The sequence below is a fragment of the Hemitrygon akajei genome, chromosome 18 (assembly GCF_048418815.1).
Source record: "Hemitrygon akajei chromosome 18, sHemAka1.3, whole genome shotgun sequence".
NCBI lineage: Eukaryota > Metazoa > Chordata > Chondrichthyes > Myliobatiformes > Dasyatidae > Hemitrygon > Hemitrygon akajei.
Window position 1 is genome coordinate 12,945,172 of NC_133141.1, and position 20,722 is coordinate 12,965,893.

At 40.9% G+C, this 20,722-nt stretch overlaps 1 protein-coding gene across 6 annotated transcripts in view; it reads right to left on the reverse strand.

The window, feature by feature from the left end:
* Positions 1–20,722, reverse strand: part of lima1a (LIM domain and actin binding 1a) — a 129,203-nt gene that overhangs the window by 22,296 nt on the left and 86,185 nt on the right. For 4 of the 6 annotated variants that reach the window (XM_073070846.1, XM_073070847.1, XM_073070851.1 and 1 more), the window contains 2 exons: positions 20,202–20,693; positions 8,326–8,470 (listed from right to left, as the gene is read on the reverse strand). In XM_073070846.1, the coding sequence (XP_072926947.1) occupies positions 8,326–8,470; positions 20,202–20,693 (637 nt within the window). The remainder of the gene's footprint in view (positions 1–8,325; positions 8,471–20,201; positions 20,694–20,722) is intronic. The other 2 variants (XM_073070849.1, XM_073070852.1) reach the window with 2 other exon arrangements.

Sequence of the window (20,722 nt, forward strand, 5' to 3'; positions counted from 1 at the left end):
GTTGCAAAGGTTGTTGGGCTGTCACTCCCTACTTTAGGACATCATTGAATAGAGAAATTGGGAGAAAATTTCTGGTCCTAAGATAAATTCCAGAAGGCATGTTTACTGAGGCGATGTTTGTACAAGGAACAAAAGAATTTGAATTTACGAAGCATCTTAGCATAGCAGTTATGTCACATTTTACAGTGCCAGCTGTAAGACTGGGGTTCAATTGCTGCCACTGTTACAAGGAGTTTGTACATTCTCCATGTGAATATGTGGGTTTCCACTGGGTGTTCTTGTTTCCTCCCACATTCCAAAGATTATGGGGCACAGTTAGTAAATTGTGGGCACGCCATGTAGTGCTGGAGTAATTCAACACTTGTGGGCTGCCCTCCGCACAATCTTGGGCTGTGTTGGTTGCTGATACAAGCGATGCATTTCACTGCATGCTTTGATGTGCACGAGACAAATAAAGCTCACCTTTATAAACAGTAAAGAGCTTTAGAAGAATGAAAAAGGAATACCAAGCAGAATAGTTTGAAATAATCTGGGTTTTTGTTTTAAAGAGGGAAGCAAGGAAGGGGGCAGAGAGGCAGGATATAAAGAGTTGAAGAGCTGGACACCAGTAGGTGAGCAGCTAGAAAGCACCTAGAAAGGTCAAGGGTCAATGGGGCAGAAGGCTAGAACAGCAATGAAGACAACCAATCAAATGTAATTAATCTGTGGATCTGTAAGCCAGGAGGGCAACATATTTGAAGGAAAAGGGGGTAATACCAGCAATTGATGTACAGAATGCAAGTTGGAGGGTGCCTTAGAAATGTCAGGATGTCTGCAATTTCAGTGGAAGCAAGAAAGGACTATAGGCAGACAGTGTGGTGACAGCATTTGTTGGGGAATGTTAGATACAACGTAGGAAGCTCAGCCCTGTTACCAAACAGATTAGTGTGTTCTCACACAGCCAAAAGATGGAGTGGAGTTTACAGGGTGGAGATGGAACACAAATAAGTAACAGCTCACCCATGCCCCCTAGGGCAAACTATTTAGCACAAGTGCAAATTTAACTGCGCACATACATTGCATCTCTGCACTGCATTCCACTTACTTCGTTCTGTGTTAAGCTGAGCATGATAGAATAAAACTATCTGACCATGGGACTTGATAAAATTGAAAAAATAACTAATTTCAAGGCAAGTTGAATATTATTTATTGTGCAAAAGTAACATACAAAATGTTGGATAAAATTAGTAATGCAGTACATAACCTTTAGCAATAAATTGCTTCAGAATTCAAATAAAATCTCAAATCATTTTTGGTTCAAGAACTTCCTGAACCTGGACCACAGTTCTTAATGACAGTGCAATTGAGAAAAGCAAGTTCCTCAAATGAACTTTGTGTAAGTCAAGAAGCAGCTTTTGGGCCCAGGAAATTTGAAGGCTGGGACCTTTTGCTTGCGAACACAAGGAAATTCCAGCGGTCCTCAACAACTGGAGTAAAGCAGCTGTAGTGGTGGAGCAAAGTTCAAGAATTTTTTTTTAAGCCAACAGTGATTAGTTGAGTATGGGTCAGATCCATATGGTGCAAATGATTGGACATCCTGTCCTTGTGCCACCCTTTGAAACATTTTGAAGGCGTGTTTCGGTTCAGAACACAGTGATGTTGCTCATCTTCAATCAACCATAGAATGACTAAACATATTTGACCTCTGCTTCAGGGGGTCCCTCCAGATTCTGACCTGTCACTAATATACTGATGTGCCCAGAGAATAGGAGAATACCATCCTTTGTGAATTAATATTTGCATACCACTAAAGAACCACGTAACACAGGACAGAATGGATTAATCATGGCACATAGCACAAACATCTCAATCTAGTCTGTTTTCTTGCAGACTTGTCCTCATTCAGGAGTTGCCATTTTAAGTCACTTGTTCTAAATCATACTGTGTATTACTTTTAATTCATTTCTGAGATACGAGTGCTCTTGGCAAGACTAATGTTTTATTGCCCATTTTTAATTGCTGCCTGAACTGAGCATCTTGGCAGACCATTTCAAAAATTATGTTTCTGCGATTGGCTAGGATGCTGGATTTGCTCCCCTTAATGAGCATTAGTGAAGAAGAATGAAGGTTTGGTGACCTGAACCGAATCAAAATTCCCCATCTCTAGTGTGATTTTAATTTGTTGGTCTAGTTCCATTGATAACAGTTCAGTAACATAACCAGTCACAAAACAATTATATCATATGGCAGGATGGAACCACCACACACCACCTCCTTTACAAGTTGTACCCTGGATACAAATGCAAGTATTACACAGGTTCCTCCTGCACCTGCTCTTGATCAGCATCCCTAGTGTGCAAATGCACATGGACAGAACCAAGGGCAAGTATGGACCAACAAAGGCTCAAGTGAAAAAAATGATCAAAGGAGGCATTGAGAACATAAAATCCAAAGAATGAAGGAGACCAGATTGATACAATTCACTCTTAACTACCTTCTGATGTGACCTAGCAAGCCACTTGGTTGGATCACCATCATCTTCTCAGGGAAAACAAGGATGTACAGCAATGCCCCGTCCCAAAAATTAAAATTCAAACAAAAATAAAACCAGCAAGACAAGGGGGATAATCAGTGTTCTCAAAGCTGTAGGGCTTGAGGAGATTCTGGAGGCAAGCAGAGTCACCCTGATGTTCCAGAGACCGAAGGTGGTGCTGCAGAGTGACAGGCTGCAATCCAGTAACACACTGCATCACAAATTATGGTGTTTGGTGATGCAAGAGAAATCAGAGCGTGCCCTGAAATAGTGCCCAAAAAGCAGTAAAAAGAAAAAAACTAGCTAGATACAATCCATAGACAGAAGAACAGATGCAGAACTCTCAGACCACCCTATTATACAAGATTCTACAAGTATGCCATGTTAACCATCAGTGGACAGGTTCTGCAGCTCACTTTTCCCCCAGCTGTAATGTAACACACCTCTGAAGTGCCAAGCAGAGCAACTCTCCTCATTCACAGCCACTTGCCAGTAATCATGCTGGCACTTACTCTGCTAATCGCCCCTTGACCTCCACATCACCCCCACCCCTTGACTTAGGCAAAGACCTATTTTGCAATTTTACTCTGATCCGCCACATTAATCTCTTATCTTTTACTGTATGTGTAAACATCACTATTAACTAGATCTGGAGAGATTTAGCATCTTTGCTATTAAGTTGACAGCAGGATGCCAATGCTGTAGAGATATAAAATAGCTACATGATATCCAACCATGGGAAACAAGCCATAAGAGGCTATGCTCCCCCAGGATACATCAGCAAATTTCTGGACTGGATTCATGTTATAATCATTTCGGTGAGGCTGCTATGCACCCAAACATTTAATCTCATTTTAAAGAAAGATCAAGCCTTTCCCAATAAGGTGGAATGTTAAACTGCTACCATATCTGGACAGAGTAAGAGGCGTTGCCAGCAGTGTAACATCACCACATAGATGGACTGCTGGTCATCACTGAGGGTGACATGCAACTTAGTCTTTCCAACGAGATACCAACAATCAACGTATAATTTGGGACCATCTCCCATGGGCTCCAGCATTGCCCTTCAAATTGGATTTTATTTTTAAAACAACGACAGTAGGCAAGAGGCTGATGAGCTTCTGTTTTCTTCAATTCTTCAAGACTGCAGCACACAAAAGAATTGCCACAGCACAGACCACTGACATTTAGCCCGTCGACTCTGCCAGCTCATATTGGAGTAATCCTGTCAATTGCCCCAATCAAAGTTCAGATTCGATGTGAATAACAAATTGGACCCATGTCCCACCCTTGTCATGGCGCTACAATGGAACCCCTTCAAAACATTTATCCTAACAAAGAAGCCACAACAATAATTACAAAAAGCTTACAAATTACTTTGCCACCATGGCCAAAAGATACCCAGCATCTGCTGTACAATAAGACCCTTCCTTAATGTGCTCTATAATTAGTCAGATTTGGGAACAGTTAAAAAAACCACCAATGAGCTCTAATGCTAGGAACACATCAACAGAACATGGCCCTTCCTCTGCAGTGACAAATTCTGCGATAGTGTTCACATCCGTTCTTCTCGGGATCTTGATGAAATTGAGCACTGTACCCTTGAAATACTGCAGGATACAGTGGAAAAACTTCTTTGCCTTTAGGTGTAAGAGACCAGATTGCAATAGGTTCCATTCCCCATAGTTCCCCTCATCTCTGCCGATGCTTGCCCTGGCCAATCTCAGAAAGGAGAGGTTATTTTTGGAGGAAAGTTAAAAAAGGCAGGTAGATTTCCACACAACTCAAAAAATAGCTCACACTTATGTGGTCTGCTTTAAATGCCACAACTGACAGTTTTGCTGAATTAGAACTGGACTGCCAAAGCTGTCAGCCATGATACCCAGTTGCAAAGAAAGATTGTCATAATGCAAAGCCAAAAACATGTCGACATGTTGACAAATGGTAGGTTTTTTGTTCTTGCCAAAATTAAAGTTGCAGATCAAGAAATCCAAGCAACATTGGTTTAAAGTAGGTAGCAAAACCAAAACATTCGAAATATTGATGGGAATCAAGGGTAACAAATTACTGAAAGGAAAATGTGTTCCCAATTTATAAAAGGGATAGAAGGCTAATTTGAGACTTATGATTGGCCATTAATTGGCAAATAAATCTTTTAATTACAAATCAAATGGAAAAAGAAAGCAGTTTACACATTTTGCAGGTAGATCATGCATGATCCTTTTAAATGCAGAAGATTATTACATTCATAAAACTTTAACCACAACTTTCGATTCACACACAAGAAATAACTTCATTTGGAGAAAAGCTAGATCATAAAACAGGAGAAAGGGGGAAAGAAAAAGGTAACTTTACAAAAATAAAGGGAATCATGAACAGGAAAAGACAAGACAGTGTAGCTCGAGTGCTTGAAAACCAGCAGCACAACTTGAAGAGCACAAATCCTAAGAAAGGAATACCTTCTAACAAAGCACAGGAACACCCACTTGAGTGAGTGTCCTGGGACACTGAGGAAAATCATCCTCGCCTTGGAGAGGGGTACAAAGTGCAAAAGATTTGAAGGGGATTGGGCATTCAAGTTGGAGATGCTGGTTACATTTTAACACGAGACTGAAAGGGCAAGGTAAATGTTGATATTCAAGATCCTCGAAAGAGTTTGGTAGATATAGGAAGGACTCATGGATTCAAATATCCTACTTCAGAGTGCAGGATACAAGAAAACTTGCTAAGGAGAAGGTGGATGTACTTCATTTTTAAGGAAGCAATGAACTAGCTTTCATACGAGCAGAATATTGAAGAGCCGGCTGAAGCACTAGTACTGGGAGGTGGGGGTGGGGAGGGCAAGCTGCAGGGAGCTGGGGCTTTCTTAAGCACCTCCAGTGAGGCATCATCAGAAATCCCAGGACTAGTCTGTGGTTGAGATTCAGGTTTATTCTCATTGATTGTGTCTTTGTCTCTAATGTACTGGTATTACTGGAGATGGGACAGTTTTTTGCCCCCATCTATCCCAAGGCCAGCATTATTTTTTGTCTGTTGCAAAATGGACCCTCTTATTCTAAGCAAAAACTCCATATGAAATTAGAGCACGGAAACAAATGGTCTCTCACTCAATGTTAGTAGGGAGCCCCTGACAATGTGTGTGAACAGCTGGATGAACAGATGTTCCATCTGTTTTGGAAAGGTGCCAAGCAAAGTGTAAATGGGAGCCACGGTGATGGATGAATGAACATAGGCAGCCCAGAGGGAAAGTGGCAAGGAGGCAGGGAGTGAAAAGGATCATAGCTTATGGGCAGAAACACTAATGAGACCGAGTTGTTTACACAAAAACTGTTTGCTCACTGCTCCACTGGCAGGAGTCAGCATGTACTTGTCTCAACTGCTAGCTTACTGTTCCCTCTATCTCCATTTTTATGGTCATCCCTGGTTGGGGGTCTCTCATCTTCTAGGCCTGAAGAGATCCATAATTAAATCCTAACTCATTTTGCCCTTTTTGAGCAAGAACTAAATCTTCTGTGCTTTCTCACCATTGCCCCATTTCCTACCCCTCCCCTCCACCACCTGTTAAGGCCAGTGAAGATATGCTCTAATGTGGAGCCTGTATCAATGTAGTTGAAAAATATCCTTGTTTGGTATTCAGATCACATTCAGGTAGTTAACAGGATTGTTAGAGGCATAAAAGGCCCATGATATTTACAATTTCTCCTTCCGGTAAACAAATTCTCTCCTCCTTTCCGTCCTCCCATGGTCCACTCTCGTCTCCTATCAGATTCCTTCTTCTCCAGCCCTTGACCTTTCTCACCCACCTGGCTTCACCCATCACCTTCCAGCTGGTCTTTCTTTCCTTCCTCCCACCTTTTTCTTCTGGCATCTTCTTCCTTCCTTTCTAGGCCTGAATGTAGCCCTGGCCTGAAATGTCAACTATCTACTCATTTCTATAGATGCTGCCTGACCTGCAGAGTTCCTTCAGCACTTTGTGTGTGTTACCCACTCCTCAATCCAAAGAATGTGGTTCACTGCAACCTTAGAGCTCTGAAGACATGGTTTGGTCACAGATAAAGAAAATAACAACTATAAAGCAAGTATCAGACTTCAAAAGAACAGGCAGCAATTCAGCTGGGAATTTTCAGCTGGTTACACAGTAATATTAAAAATTTACAAGGTATTCCAATTTACAACATAAAGCCAAATGGGGGTGTGAGGAAAGGAGTGTCCAGATCTGCAAACATTAAAACACTCTAAAAATTCAGACATAAGAATGTACATCTCCACATTCCCATTGAATAAGAACTTTGCAAAACACTTTAAAAGCAGTTCTTCAAATGTAAGCTTCTCAGTACTTAAAAAAAAAACCTCAATCATGGTGAGTTGCTGTTGAGTTACCCAGAGGTGAACTACCCCAACCAGACTGAGATGTGACATTAATACATTACCTATTTGTAAAAGGAGAGGGAGAGAGAGAGACTGGTGGAATATTTGAATAAATTTGAAAATCAACCCTCATAAATACAGAGCCAGTGCTGCACTCTAGGAAGCGAAAAAATTAGTGGCTGCTTCAGTTATACTTGAAGTGACCACTGGCACTGTTCCAAACCTAATTTAGAAGGCATCACTTAAGCAGTAGCGTTTATTCCAAAATGGATTAACCCACTGAAAGCTCACCATGTCCGCAGCAACAATATAATGTGCAAGTACATTCATTAAAAATATTGTTTTAAAAGATCATTTTCCCAAGGATTCCTCAGTGTTCAAGTCCAATGCCTCTGTTAAATCTCACCACCACGGACAGACCAGGGCATTTCTTTTCCAAAACACTTAATATCTAACAATATGGCAGTGAACCGGATGCAGTCTTGTGATTAGCAAGCAATTACTAATAAGATTTGAAAAATACTTGGCAATCTCCAATTTTGCAGTTATCTAATAGCAAATGGTTACCTACTACATTCTGAGCAGTTAGTCAAGAGTTGCCTATCGTCCCTCCAAAAAGCATCTTTTTGTTAGCTGGCATCACTAAACAATGTGACTCAACACTACACTCTGCTATAATCCAAGCAATAGATGATCCAATGCTAAAGCACACATGGCATTGAAATGCTAATGTAATGTTTAGTAAGAAGATTTAAGGATACAGTAACATGCTACTCAGCAGACACGGTTTATTTCTTCAAATTCCCTTTTTCATGCAGCAAGTCACTTTTGGCAACAAGACCAGTTTTTAAGAGGACACAGAAGAATTATGCATACTTTGCACTGAACACTTAAAAAATCTGAGTTAATTGGCAATATAAACAAGGTACTTTGCCTGCCACCAAGACAGCAGGCATTTCTAAACAGAAAAAAAGAGCTGGTTTCAGTCCAACAGCAGTACAAAACTTGAAACAGCTGGTCATGAGGCCAAGAGGCGAAAATGCTTCAAGCTGCTGTGGAAACAATTCTGCAAATGGAACCAGGCCACTTTCTAGAGCAGGAGCGTGCCGTTATCACTGATTCGTTTTCAGCTCAGTGGCCGCGCCATAAATGTAACATTAAACGGCAATTTTCAGACGTTCAGCAGATCAGTACATTAAGAAAATACACACTTGCTAAACTTGCACTATCCAAGTCTGACGACACATTTTACCGCGATCACTACTTTCATTCACAATTTTAAAAGCCTTGTGCTGCTAATGCCTCCTCAGTGGCGTGGTACTTTTCAAAATTCAAGATAACAGCGCCTTCTACAAATAATAATGATTTAGTGAACACTACAACGACAAGGATACAACCCAACTACAACCCATTTTCCATCCCGCCACGATATAAAAAATCCTTACCAAAATCATCTGATTTAAAGCCACTTGTGCTCCCGTCCTTTGCTTTGTTCTCCACCACGCCTTCAATCAGACAGCTGCCTTCTGCAGTCTTGTCTAACCACTTCTTGGAAACGTCAGACTTGAGGTGCCGATCTCGGGCAGCCTGCTTGAGAACAAAAAGACTCAGCACACTGGATTCTAAACTGGGAGGAAGCACTTCAGGACGATTCTCATTTACTCTTCATATCTCATTAGTTTTAAGAATACAGCGCATGTTTTGGCTATCAATTGCAGCTGAAAACAACTTGCTCATCACATTATCTATTGAAGGAAACGCAAATCACTTCTTTAATCAAATCATCTTCGTCTGCTTTCTGAAACAGTTGCCAATTAGCATGTTGCCTGACTGAAAAGAACTAGCAGATGCAATTAGCGCCAGGCATAAAGAAACTCAGACAATGAAGAGAACGCCGAGGAGGCCCATCTGCCCAGGTTCAGACCCATATGATTGCATCACACAAGTCTTAATAAACTTACATGCTGTTAACGAGAGCACTGCACAGCCATCTGGATTAACAAAAGTTCAAAAGCCTTGTATCATTTACGGACAAGAGTGACCCCATCTGCAGTGATCATAGGGGCCCCTCTAATCCCATTTCCAGATGGTGAAAAAAAATTGTCGAGTACCTACGATCACTTGCAACTCCATATGCCGCTGGTAATTGAATTACCTACATGTCGCCTGAAGCATTCATTTAAAAAGCAGTACCTGGTGCGCACATTTGGATGACGAACTAAACTGAAAAAAAATCAACCTGATACTTACCCAAGTTATACCGTTACAAGTAACATCTTTAGTAACTTCAGTACAGACAGTAGTGAGAATTGCTTGAGCTGTTTGGGTTCAATAACACATTCTGTACATCAATATGGTACAGTTGAACTCATTTGGTTTGCATATATGCAAAAAAAGTTCTCCCTTCCATCAACTTTCACAAAGCATTTCTGACCATATAGCTAAATTCCAGCGAGTAGAATCACTGCAGAAGTGAGGGTTTATGTACTTGGCCAGGTCTTTGGCCAAGTTATCCAATTAATCTCACCCTCAAAATATTTTTCCTTTCAGAGTGTGGCAAGTCTTTCTCTGAGAACAACAGGAGGAGGATCTTTGAATATCTTTAAACCAGCAGTAAATAGATTCTTGAAAAGGGGTGAAAGATTATGACATGGAGGTTGTCATCGGGTCACACACAATTTTATTAAATAAATAATGGAGGAGTCTCAAGGAGCTGAATGGGCTGCTATGAATTCATGTGTTTTTCTTTAAAGTAGTACAGCGTGGAACAGGCCCTTCTGTCCCAATGAGCTGCACTACCCAGCAACCCACCTATTTAACCCCAGCCGAATCACATGACAATTTACAATGACCAATTTACCTGAGCCTTTGGAATGTAGGAAGAAACTGGAGCACACAGAGGAAACCCACACATTCACTGGGAAAACGTACAAACTCTTTAGCCTGTGCTGGAACTGAGCTCCAATCTCTGACACCGTGAGCTGTAATAGTGTCGCACTAACCACTACACTACTGTGATGCCCCAAAATTCACAGTCACAAATGTGGAAATGCAGGAGATTGAACCCATGCTGTCAAACAAATAAATCCAAGAGTCATTCCCCACATCAAATATGGGCAGGGGAATCAACAGCAATAAGCATTACAACTAAGGTGAGGCACACGTGGACTTTGCTGTAGGGTCAAAGGATGATTAGAAGTGGACTTATTATTCTTTTCTCACTAAAGGTCACTGAAACTGACTGAACTTGGACCCTTTCTGCTGTGACCTTGTTGAGTCATCTGGGCTTGCACAGGATTTAGTGTGGAAGTCACTTAGGACGTGTTGACTATGTTGCTTTTGTCTCCAGGAAAGTGAGCCCAGTCAGTTCATTGTCATCTGCATTAACAGTAACAGAATAGATTTCTCCTGGATTAGTCTTTGGTAAATTGAAATACTATTCTGAATGCATTTGAAAGTAAATGTGCAATATTTTTGCATCTTTAAATTCAGGAAATTCTCAATGTGTTTCACAGTCAAAACAGTACTTTTAAGGTCTAGTCACTTGATTTCCGCCTCCTCAGGCAATCCCTTGTGGACTAGAATAATTTGTTTCCACCTCACTTCTGTGGGTTGAGGTGGCTGTAGAGAATTATATGAGATTGCAGACTTTGCCACAGGAGGGCAAGATGGTGGTTGACAGGTTGGGTGGATGTGTCATTTGAAATTAATGTTCCTTTTTACTAGGCCTTCACATTCTTCCATCACAGAGACAAGAGGTCCTCAGTGCTTTTCCAGATGGTAGTCCTCCATTTTCACCACTATTAGACCAGGGATTCCCACAAGTCAGTGAGGGTGTTACATTTTCTCAAGGAGATTTGAGAACACCCTTGAAGGGTTTTCTACATCCCCCTGAAAATCACTTACTGTTAAAGAGCTGAGGTGGATTATAAATGTCTGGAGTGAAGCTTGTGAATGACTTGGCCCATCCATTGGAACTGGTTGAACATGAACAGAGCATCAATGTTGTGAACGTTGGCCCTAGAGGGGAAAATGATATTGGCTCATTTGTCCTGCTAATCAATATGGGGAATTTTACAGATTCAGAGTTTAAGGGGTGTTAACTGTGGGTAGTCAATATCTCAGAGATAACTCTGAAGGGCAGAGATCACTGCTGCATAGTAGACTTGAGTTTGACAGTAGGTTGTCCCTGAGCTGGCCAAAGGCCATGTTAGCACATGAGACCAAGGTGAGTTTCAACAATGAATCTGTCACTGCTGGGAGGTGGCTCTCAACATTAGAGAAAGTGATCCACATTTTCCCAGATCTCAATGTTTATCCACTGCTGTTATGCAGGAAGTGTTTGTGCAAGTTGAATGCGATGATATAATGGATAATTTTTAAAAATTCCTTGAATATACAGTAAGATAGGTAAAATGCAAGAGTACACTGCATTTCAGTTTCTCTCATCCATAAGATGGGTACTCACTGGAGTGCAGCACACATCCAGCAAATGCACTGCAGCTTCACCCTAGTTGAGTCAAACTTGATCCCACAACCATTTTACTTGGAGGGATGTGTACCATCCACTGGACTCAGATTGAAAGCAATCATACTTCTGATTTTAAACAAAGATCCGAGCTTTATGAAATTATTGGGATCCTGATACATGAAGTCACTTTCTTTCCACAGATGCTAGTCAACTTGCTGACCAGTTTTGGCATTTTCTGCTCTTACCATGTGATTGTGCTTTTTGATGAATTGGTCTTCTAAGAACTAATGAAATTCATTTAAGGTAGTATTGGGGAAAAAATGCTCCAAAACATTTTACAACTAAAGCATTGAAGTGCAAAGACAGCAAGATCATGTGAACAACAAATAAGCTAATGACCAGATAATTTGATGACGCAGGTCAACGTACAAATTCTGGCCAGGGTCTTGAACTCCTCTTTGTAAACTGCCAAAGATACAGCCAAAAAAAAAAGTCTCAGCCAAGAGACTTAGCCTCTGTCACTGGAAACTAACCATCCAGTTCTAAGAGTTGAAAGTATTCACACTGGAAAGACAAATCTTTAATTGGATTGCTTCACAAGGTCCAAGAGGGTATAAATCAAATATTTTCACCCCACCATTGCACCAGAATGAAATCCTAACACCATTGTTTAGCGATAACAAAATGCAGATGCTGGAAGTGGGAAAAGAAAACCAAATGGTCAGAGCATTTGTGTAGAGAACAGGGAAATTCCCATTTTAAATATGGACTTTTCATCAGAAATTACAAGGAAAGTAAGCAGAAAAAAAACAAAGAATTATCTGTAAAGCAAATGGAGGGTGAGGAGGGTTGGATAATAGCCAAGTTTAAAAGAAATTTCCCAAATGCCTCAACCATACCTTCCTTGTCACATCCACCTAAAAATAAAATGGAAACTACTAATGTTCTGAAATGACTGTAGTCATGCCAAGACAAGGCTACAAGTCCCAGTATAAGGGGACTGTGCTGTTCTTCAAGCTTGCAGTGAGCTCAAAGGTAAAATGCAGGAGGCCAGTGACAGATGTTGAATAGCAGTGTCAGACAGGTTGCGTGATGAGCCATGGACAACAGAGCCCTGCACCTCACAAGGCATGCAGGGCTGGCAGACGACACTGAAACCTTGCACATGGTGGCAAGTGACTCTGCTGCCACTAGATGGTTTCAAGCATCTGAAATAGTTTTGTCATTAAACTCCCCACCCCTAATAATTCGAGGCTCTTTGAAGAATGGTACATTTGGAGTTCAAATCCAGATCCACAGAACTTTGTACTTTGATCAGACTCCTTTGACAATGCTGCTGAAGTCCAGAGTGAATGTGTCACACAAAGCAAACTCAGACTAACTGGGTAGACAGCCCAAGGATCCAGAGCGGACCTCCTTTACTACTTCTACTCACCATGACACAAGTTTTTGGAAAGAATGCCTCATCAAATTAACATGGGAAAAACAAAAAGAATCAACACACAACTGTGAACATTGTTCCTAAACACCATGGTTGAGTCCTTAAAAAGATGGGGACTGCCGTTATGGCAATAAATTGGAACTGCACCTGGCAAATTGGGACACAGGTAGAAATATTAAAAGCAGCTTTGCATCAGATGTTTGATTGCAAATTGTGCAGGTGCCCAAAGAAAATGGAATGCTATATTCCCAGATCCCAAGACCAGGTAGACTCAGATTTAGTTCTTTATATGCTATTCTCCCATAAGCAAAGAGTTGGAGCAAATGATCTCAGTTTGAAGGGCAGAGAGAAGAAGTGGGACATTACATAGACTGATCTACCAAGCAGCCGAGTTCAGTTGAAACTCCTGTTCAGAGTGCATGCAAGGGCATTATTGGGGTTGACTGTGATGTGCCCAAGTGTTCATAACTAGGGACAAATCAGATGTGTGGGACTTAGGCTGGGGAAAAAATACAGATTGAAAGTCTAAGAAATATAACAATATGCAATGATAAAGATTAGAAACAAATGCAAAATCGAACAGGAGATCGGGAGTAAAAAAAAGCACCACAAAAAATGTCCCCATCACCTGTGCACTGCATTAGTTCAGACAGTAAGAAATGTGTTCCAAGTATGCAGTCCCCATTTTGAGGGACAAACATTTTGGATTACTGCTACATTTCAACATTTGAGCACAGGTATCACTGAGCGCATCAGTGAATTTTTAGTCGTTTGTTTCAGCAAATGAATGGCAGAATACGTCAACTGACAGAAGCAGACCCAATTCCAAATGAAGACACACCCATTCACCAAGGTGAGGGCTTCCCGAAATCAACAAATTCCATCACTTCAGGATTCTCTGCAGTGTATGCAGAGCATCAACACTCAGGTAAGTAACTCTAATCAGGTATAGCTATAGCACTTGCATGTTGTTTAAAAATCCTACTTTTCTATCAACTGTCATTGGCTTTCCACCCCTCAGAACCTAAACAACTTAATCTCTTTGCTATTGTAGTGCTCTGCAGAAGTTACTCAATATAGTAACATGCAAAGAACTGATGCGGAACCTTGTGGTACATGCTTGCCATGTGATGGATATTAACTTCTTGGCCATTAGAATTCTTTCTCTTTCTTGGTCATTTGTTAATCTTGCTTCCTAAACACAGCATCTGCACTAGTAAGATCACAAACAGATGTAAATAAACTTCCAAGTAACTTCTGGTTGTAAACGGAAGTCAGTCTTCAGTTCTTGAAATGTAAATGGGAAGCAGTAATCACCTTGAGGTTAAAACAAGTATTGTCTAAAGACCAGATTTGCAAACAAGTTTTGTGGATAGTAGACATTCTGTCTGGGAGAAACAAGGTTTAGCTCAATACAACTGCTTTATTACTGCTCAAGATGCAGTACAAGACAATGTGTTGTTTCAAACAGACAGGCTGACTCTTAAGTTGCTTGGTTCAAGGAAGCTTGCAGAACAAATAAGATATTATTTAGCTGCATATCTATGTTTACAGTTGGAAGGTGTTATGTGCTTAAGGAAGTTAGCTTCACGGCATTAATGGTAGATAGCTAAAGAACTATGTCTCCAAAATGATTTTAGACTGTGTTGAAAGGATATCTGAGGAAATATCATATGCACATGAAGTCACCAGTGGCAGAAAAAAAGGTATAAATGTAGAAAGCAGTTCAGGCTTATTAGGAATGGTTGAAGAACATCAAGAAGAATGATAGGAAGATGGGGTGAATAGAATTCTTTCCTCTAGCTTTGGTTTCTGTGATGGACGACATCCTCATCCACATCATGCAATGTCTTTTTAGCTTATAGGAACTGTACCTGCGTTTTTGAAATCCTTTGAGTTTAAGGAATGCGTTGTGTTTTAGAAGCAGTTTGTAATTGGGAAATAACTGTAAGATAGAAATCCTCTGAGTTTTAAATGGGTTTTAAGTTTGCTGTTTGGATTTAAAAATATATTACTGAAAATAAATGAACTGCATTTTAAACAATGTTGTTAGCTGGAAGTATCTTCTCCTTGTCAGGGGTCAGGGGTAAGTTTTCTTTTTATGCAGAGAGTGGTGAGTGCGTGGAATGGGCTGCCGGCGGTGGTGGTGGAGGCGGAAACGATAGGATCTTTTAAGAGACTTTTGGATAGGTACATGGAGCTTAGAAAAGAGGGCTATGGGTAAGTCTAGGTATTTTCTAAGGTAAGGACATATTTGGCACAACTTTGTGGGCCGAAGGGCCTATATTGTGCTGTAGGTTTTCTATGTTTCTTGGTAGGGAGAGGGGATTCACCACTCAAATGGTGGGTATTGGCAGCTAAAACTCACTGTAGAGAATAAACAGGGAAGTAAACTAGTCCTTAAAGATTGGGTAGTTACGGTATAATCTCCCTTTAGTGAGAGTACTCGTGGCTATTTATATCCGATAGGGCTTAAGATCTTTGTTTGAGCTTTAGAACCTTTGCGGTCAGCAAATCCAACACAATGACAGCGAGGCAAGTAATTTAGGGGGAGGGGCCTGCTTTGGCTTCAATTACTTAAAATAGTTTCAGATGCAGAACAGGATGGTTGGTTTGAGGCTGCTGAAATTGGATTCTATAGGTCTGAGTGTTTATTTTAAGTTACAGTGACATTAATCTTTACACTAGTATTCCTTGCAAAGAAACTTACATTTTAAGATTCACCATATAAAGATGAAGGTTTCCCAACTAAACAGACAACTTAAGGGCATGAACTGCTAGGGCATTACATTTTCTCAGATACCCAGCACCCCTTGCTATCTGCCGGGTACCATTTGAAACAGCATGGAACATCTGGAATGGAAGAAAAGCACCATTTCAAGCAGCACGTCAAAAGACAATGGCATCTCTGTCGGGCAGTTTCTCTCACCACCGTCAGAGTCAAAATAAATTTATAAAAAGAGGGAAAGTAGAACAGAATAACTATGCAAAATCAGATCATGTGCTTGAGATAAGTGGACCAAAAAAAAGAGGCTACTGTTTCATTATGTGACCGCATAGATCATGCAAATCATTTGACTTTTTATCACATGGAATGCTCCCTTCTCAACATTGTCTCTCATGCAAACACTGGCCAAGGTCATGCAGGCTTTCATATACTCTGTATATATACATCCATATATTTTCCCTTACAGGCTGACACACAAACCTACTCAAGTCTGTGAGCAGGATTAATGCTCAAAGAGCACTTCACTTTTAAAACTCAGCAGGCCAGACAGTATCTATGGAAAAAAGTACAGTCAATGTTTCGGGCCGAGTTCCTCCAGCATTTTGTGTGTGTTGCTTAGATTTGCAGCATCTGCAGATTTTTTTCTTCTTTGACTTTGCTTTTAAAAGCATTTTTTCAACAAACACACACACACACACACCCCTGCACCTCAACTGGCTTTAGCAAGATTTAAGATTTACACTTCCCTTGTACCTTTCATGACCTCAAGGTGCCATTTGGTGCTTTACTCGCACTTCTTGAAGTGTAGTCACTGTTATGTAGAAAACTCACCAGCCAGTTTGTGCTGCTCCCATAAAGTTGCCTGATGTAGGCAATTTTCCAAGTCTGAACAGCTCACACAGTGCAAGCTTCTAATCAGGTACTAGCTGTGACCAACACCACGTGTACAAGGAACATCAAAACTGTTTCACTGATGAGTGGTGCAGTTATCAAGAGAAGCTAGTCACTTTGGCAAAACTTCCTAATCAAAAGGGAAGTGCTCTGTAACTGGAAATGATGCCAGAGCTCAAACTAATTCTAAACTAAAAACTGGAAATGTTGGAAATATTCCGCAGATGAGGCAGCATCAGTAGAGAGAAAAATACAGTCATCATTTGGCACCAATTTGAATCAAAAAAGGTGTAAACATTAGCTTTCTGCAGCCAATATCAAACAGCTTGGGAAAAGTTAGAACCTCAACAGCTACATTCCATGCCCTTCTGTATATAAGCTTTGCATACAGAAGAGATAATTAACCAAATACCAACCACCTCAGACAACCCTAAACCCTGCACTCCTCTATCTTTGAACTCAAGCATCTCCAAATTTAATCTCTTCATACTGATGGCTGTGCTTTTATCTCTCAACTTCAGAAACTTCCAATTTCCCTCCATGTCCTTTAAGATGATCTTTAAACCAGCCTCCTCGACTAAGCTTTTGGTCATTTGGTTATTTTCTTATCCAAATGCCAAAATTCATGTGATAATGTGCAAAATGTTGGGACATTTTATCCAATGAATAAAATTTTCCAGGATCCAATCTGACAGCCTGCAATGCACTTGCATGTTAAAAGAGTTACTCATCTTCCTGACTTTCCCACAGATAATTTTGCCTTCAGAGCCTATGTGTGTGTACAGACAACTTATCAAATACCTAGATCAAGTGAAATCAGACACACTATTAAATATCAGAATTGGCTCAAAGGGCTAAAATAGCCACTTCCTGTAATTCAGTTGGACTTTATGACAGTTTGGGGAAGTGGTTCCTGTTCACTAAAAAACAAGCAAAGGGCCTGACCATCAACTATCAAGTGAAAGTTTCTACAATGAACCAGGTTCTATTCTCCACAACCATGTAACTAAATGCAGTTCACCAAGTAGGCAGTAGGAACGCTGGCCAGCTTTTCCTTTAGTGCTGCCAAGAATGCAAAAGACAGCTCAACTCCTGCCTCTGGCCGAGATTGATTAGGAGGCAGAATCACACCTGTGACAATGATGTAATGCAGAAGCTACAAGGAATAGGTCAGACCACATTTGGAGTATTGTGAACCCCCATATCGAATAAAAGACATACTGGCATTGGAGAGGGTCCAGAGGAGGCTCTCGAGAATGATCCTGAGAATGAAAAGGATAAGCTAAGAAGAGCGTTTGATGGCCTGTACTCGCTGGAGTTTAGATAAATGGGGAAGGGGGGATCTCACTGAAACCTACCAAACTGTAAAGGCACAGAGCGAACATGGAGAGGGTGTTTCCAAAAGTGGGACAGTCTGGGACCTGAGAGCAGAGCCTCACAATAGAAGGAAACCCCTTTAGAACAGAGATGAGGGATTTCTGTAGCCAGAGGGTGGTGAATCCGTGGAATTCATTGCTACAGATAGCTGTGGAGGCCAAGTCATTGGATATATTTAAAGTGGAGCTTGATAAATTCTTGATTAGTAAGTGCATCAAAAGGTTATAAGGAAAATGGGGATGAGAAGGAAAATAATCAGTCATGATCAAATGGTAGAGCAGCATTGATAGGCCAAATGGCCTAATTCTGCTCTCATGTCTTATGGTGACCATTTTTCTCTGCTTCATTCCCACAATCCTGATTGAGAAGTTACAGAACCTGGGCCTCTGTACCTCCCCCTACAATTGGATCCTCGACTTCCTGACCTGAAGACCACAGTCTGTGTAGATTGGTGATAACATATCCTCTTCACTGACGATCAACACTGGTGCACCTCAGCAGTGTGTGCTTAGCTCACTGTTCTACTCTCTCTATACCCATGACTGTGTGGCTAGGCATAGCTCAAATACCATCTACAAATTTGCTGATGATACAACCATTGTTGGTAGAATCTCAGGTGGTGACGAGACGGCATACAGGAGTGAGATATGCCAACTAGTGGAGTGGTGTCGCAGCAACAACCTTTCACTCAACATCAGTAAGACCAAAGAGCTGTTTGTGGACTTCTGGAAGGGTAAGACGAACGAACACATACCAATCCTCATAGAGGGATCAGAAGTGGAGAGAGTGAGCAATTTCAAGTTCCTGGGTGTCAAGATCTCTGAGAACCTAACCTGGTCCCAACACGCAGCTATAAAGAAGGCAAGACAGCAACTATATTTCATTAAGAGTTTGAAGAGATTTGATATGTCAACAAATACACTCAAAAACTTCCCCATGGAGAGCATTCTGACAGACTACATCACTGTCTGGTATGGGGGTATGGGGAAGTGGGCTACTGCACAGGACCGAAAGAAGCTGCAGAGGGTTGTAAATTTAGTCAACTCCATCTTGGGTACTAGCCTACAATGTACCCAGGATACCTTCAGAGAGCGGTGTCTCAGAAAGGCAGCGTCCATTATTAAGGACCCCCAGCACCCAGGGCATGCTCTTTTCTCACTGTTACCATCAGGTAGGAGGTACAGAAGCCTGAAGGCACACACTCAGCGATTCAGGAACAGCTTCTTCCCCTCTGCCATCTGATTCCTAAATGGACATTGAACCCATGAATATGACTTCACTTTTTTAATAAATATTATTTCTGTTTTTGCATGATTTTTAATCTATTCAATCTATACATATACTGTAATTGATTTACTTATTAATGTTTTCTTCTTCTATATTATGTATTGCATTGAACTGCTGCTAAGTTAACAAATTCCACGACATATGCTGGTGATAGTAAACCTGATTCTGATTCATTCACCTCCCTGTTTCCACAATTTTAAAAGGTCTACCAATGGGCTCATACAAGGATAGCACATTCAATCTTTTCCTTTAGCTTGGCAAGTTCAGAACATGTAGCCAAGGTGTCCAATGGCTATGCTTTGTTAAGTTATTTGAACTGTAGAGTAGACAAAAAGAACAATTGAGGGGTGGGGTTAGAATAATTCTTCTTTGGTTGGTTATTCTAAAGAATTTTCTTCTTTTTCTTACAGCAATTTATTTTGGCAGCCCTGTCATATGTTACACAAGAGGGCATGCTTGAGCCTCAGCAAGTACTTGCACGAGTTATTTAACAGTTCAGTAAATTCAATCTTAGCCTCAATTGGCATTTACATGTGGACACTTCCTCGGCAGCATCCCAGAGAGCCACCAAGACAGAAGCCTGGATCACTTTTGCACTCTTGGCATAAATGAGAATTCAGAACAGATGGAGGATGGAACTCGAGACTTTAGCTGTCTATTTCTCGAGTTTCATTTTTTGAGGCTGCAAACTGTAAGGAAGTTTCTCGTTCCCTTACAATTTTTAATTGCACCAACAAGCAAACTGAAGCTAGAATTCAAAATGGAACTTCCATGTAGTATTAAGTTTGATTTTGCTTTAAATCTTAAAAACAAACCAGGCTGGCTGTGGAAGGAGCACCTCTTGTCTGTGCAAGAAAGAAAAAAAGATTGCATTGAAATGTTATAGGAACTGATCACTAGTTTCCTTAACTAACTTTAAAAACTTTAAAGTTCAAACACATTTAAAATAACAATCATTAAAACAGCCCACAAAATTGTTTTAAAATTCTAAGTTAGAAGAGGATTCTACACGAAGGCAGCAAACATTTCAGGCAATCAGAGCAAGAATCTTGGAACGTTTAAAACGAACTGAACAAGAAGGTTACTCTACCTAATTCAAACAGTATTACTCAATGCAAACTCTTACCTTGACAGGGAGTTCATGTTGTCTACTCTTGGACTGAGCATTCATATCACCCTTCTCGAACATCATCTTCAAACTGTTCAGTGGGACGTTAAATTTCTCAACTTTAGGGAAGATTGTCAGATCTTGTGCTGTTCCATTCTCCATTTCAATTCCCTCTTTTGAAAGAGCTCGCTCCATCTTCCAGCTTTCAGACTGTGGCTTTATCTCAGTCTGCCCTTCACTCTCTACACTAGGATAAGAAAATTTGCTTGAGGCTTCTGGGCTCCTGGGAGACTTGATCCTTGTGGTGGTAGGGCTCTTGGAATTCTGATCTGACTCACTTAGAAGCCCCAAGCTAGGGTTTGGGCTGACAGCAGTGACCCGAAGTCTGTTAATTCTGACAGGAGACTTTTGAGGCAGAGGTTGTGCAGCTGAAGATTCTGAATCCTCCCACTTCTTCTTCAAGATGCTCAGAGTCCCCTTCCTCAGGTTTGGAGCAAATTTTTCAGTGTTCTGCAAGAAGACAATTTAAAAAGCAGTTA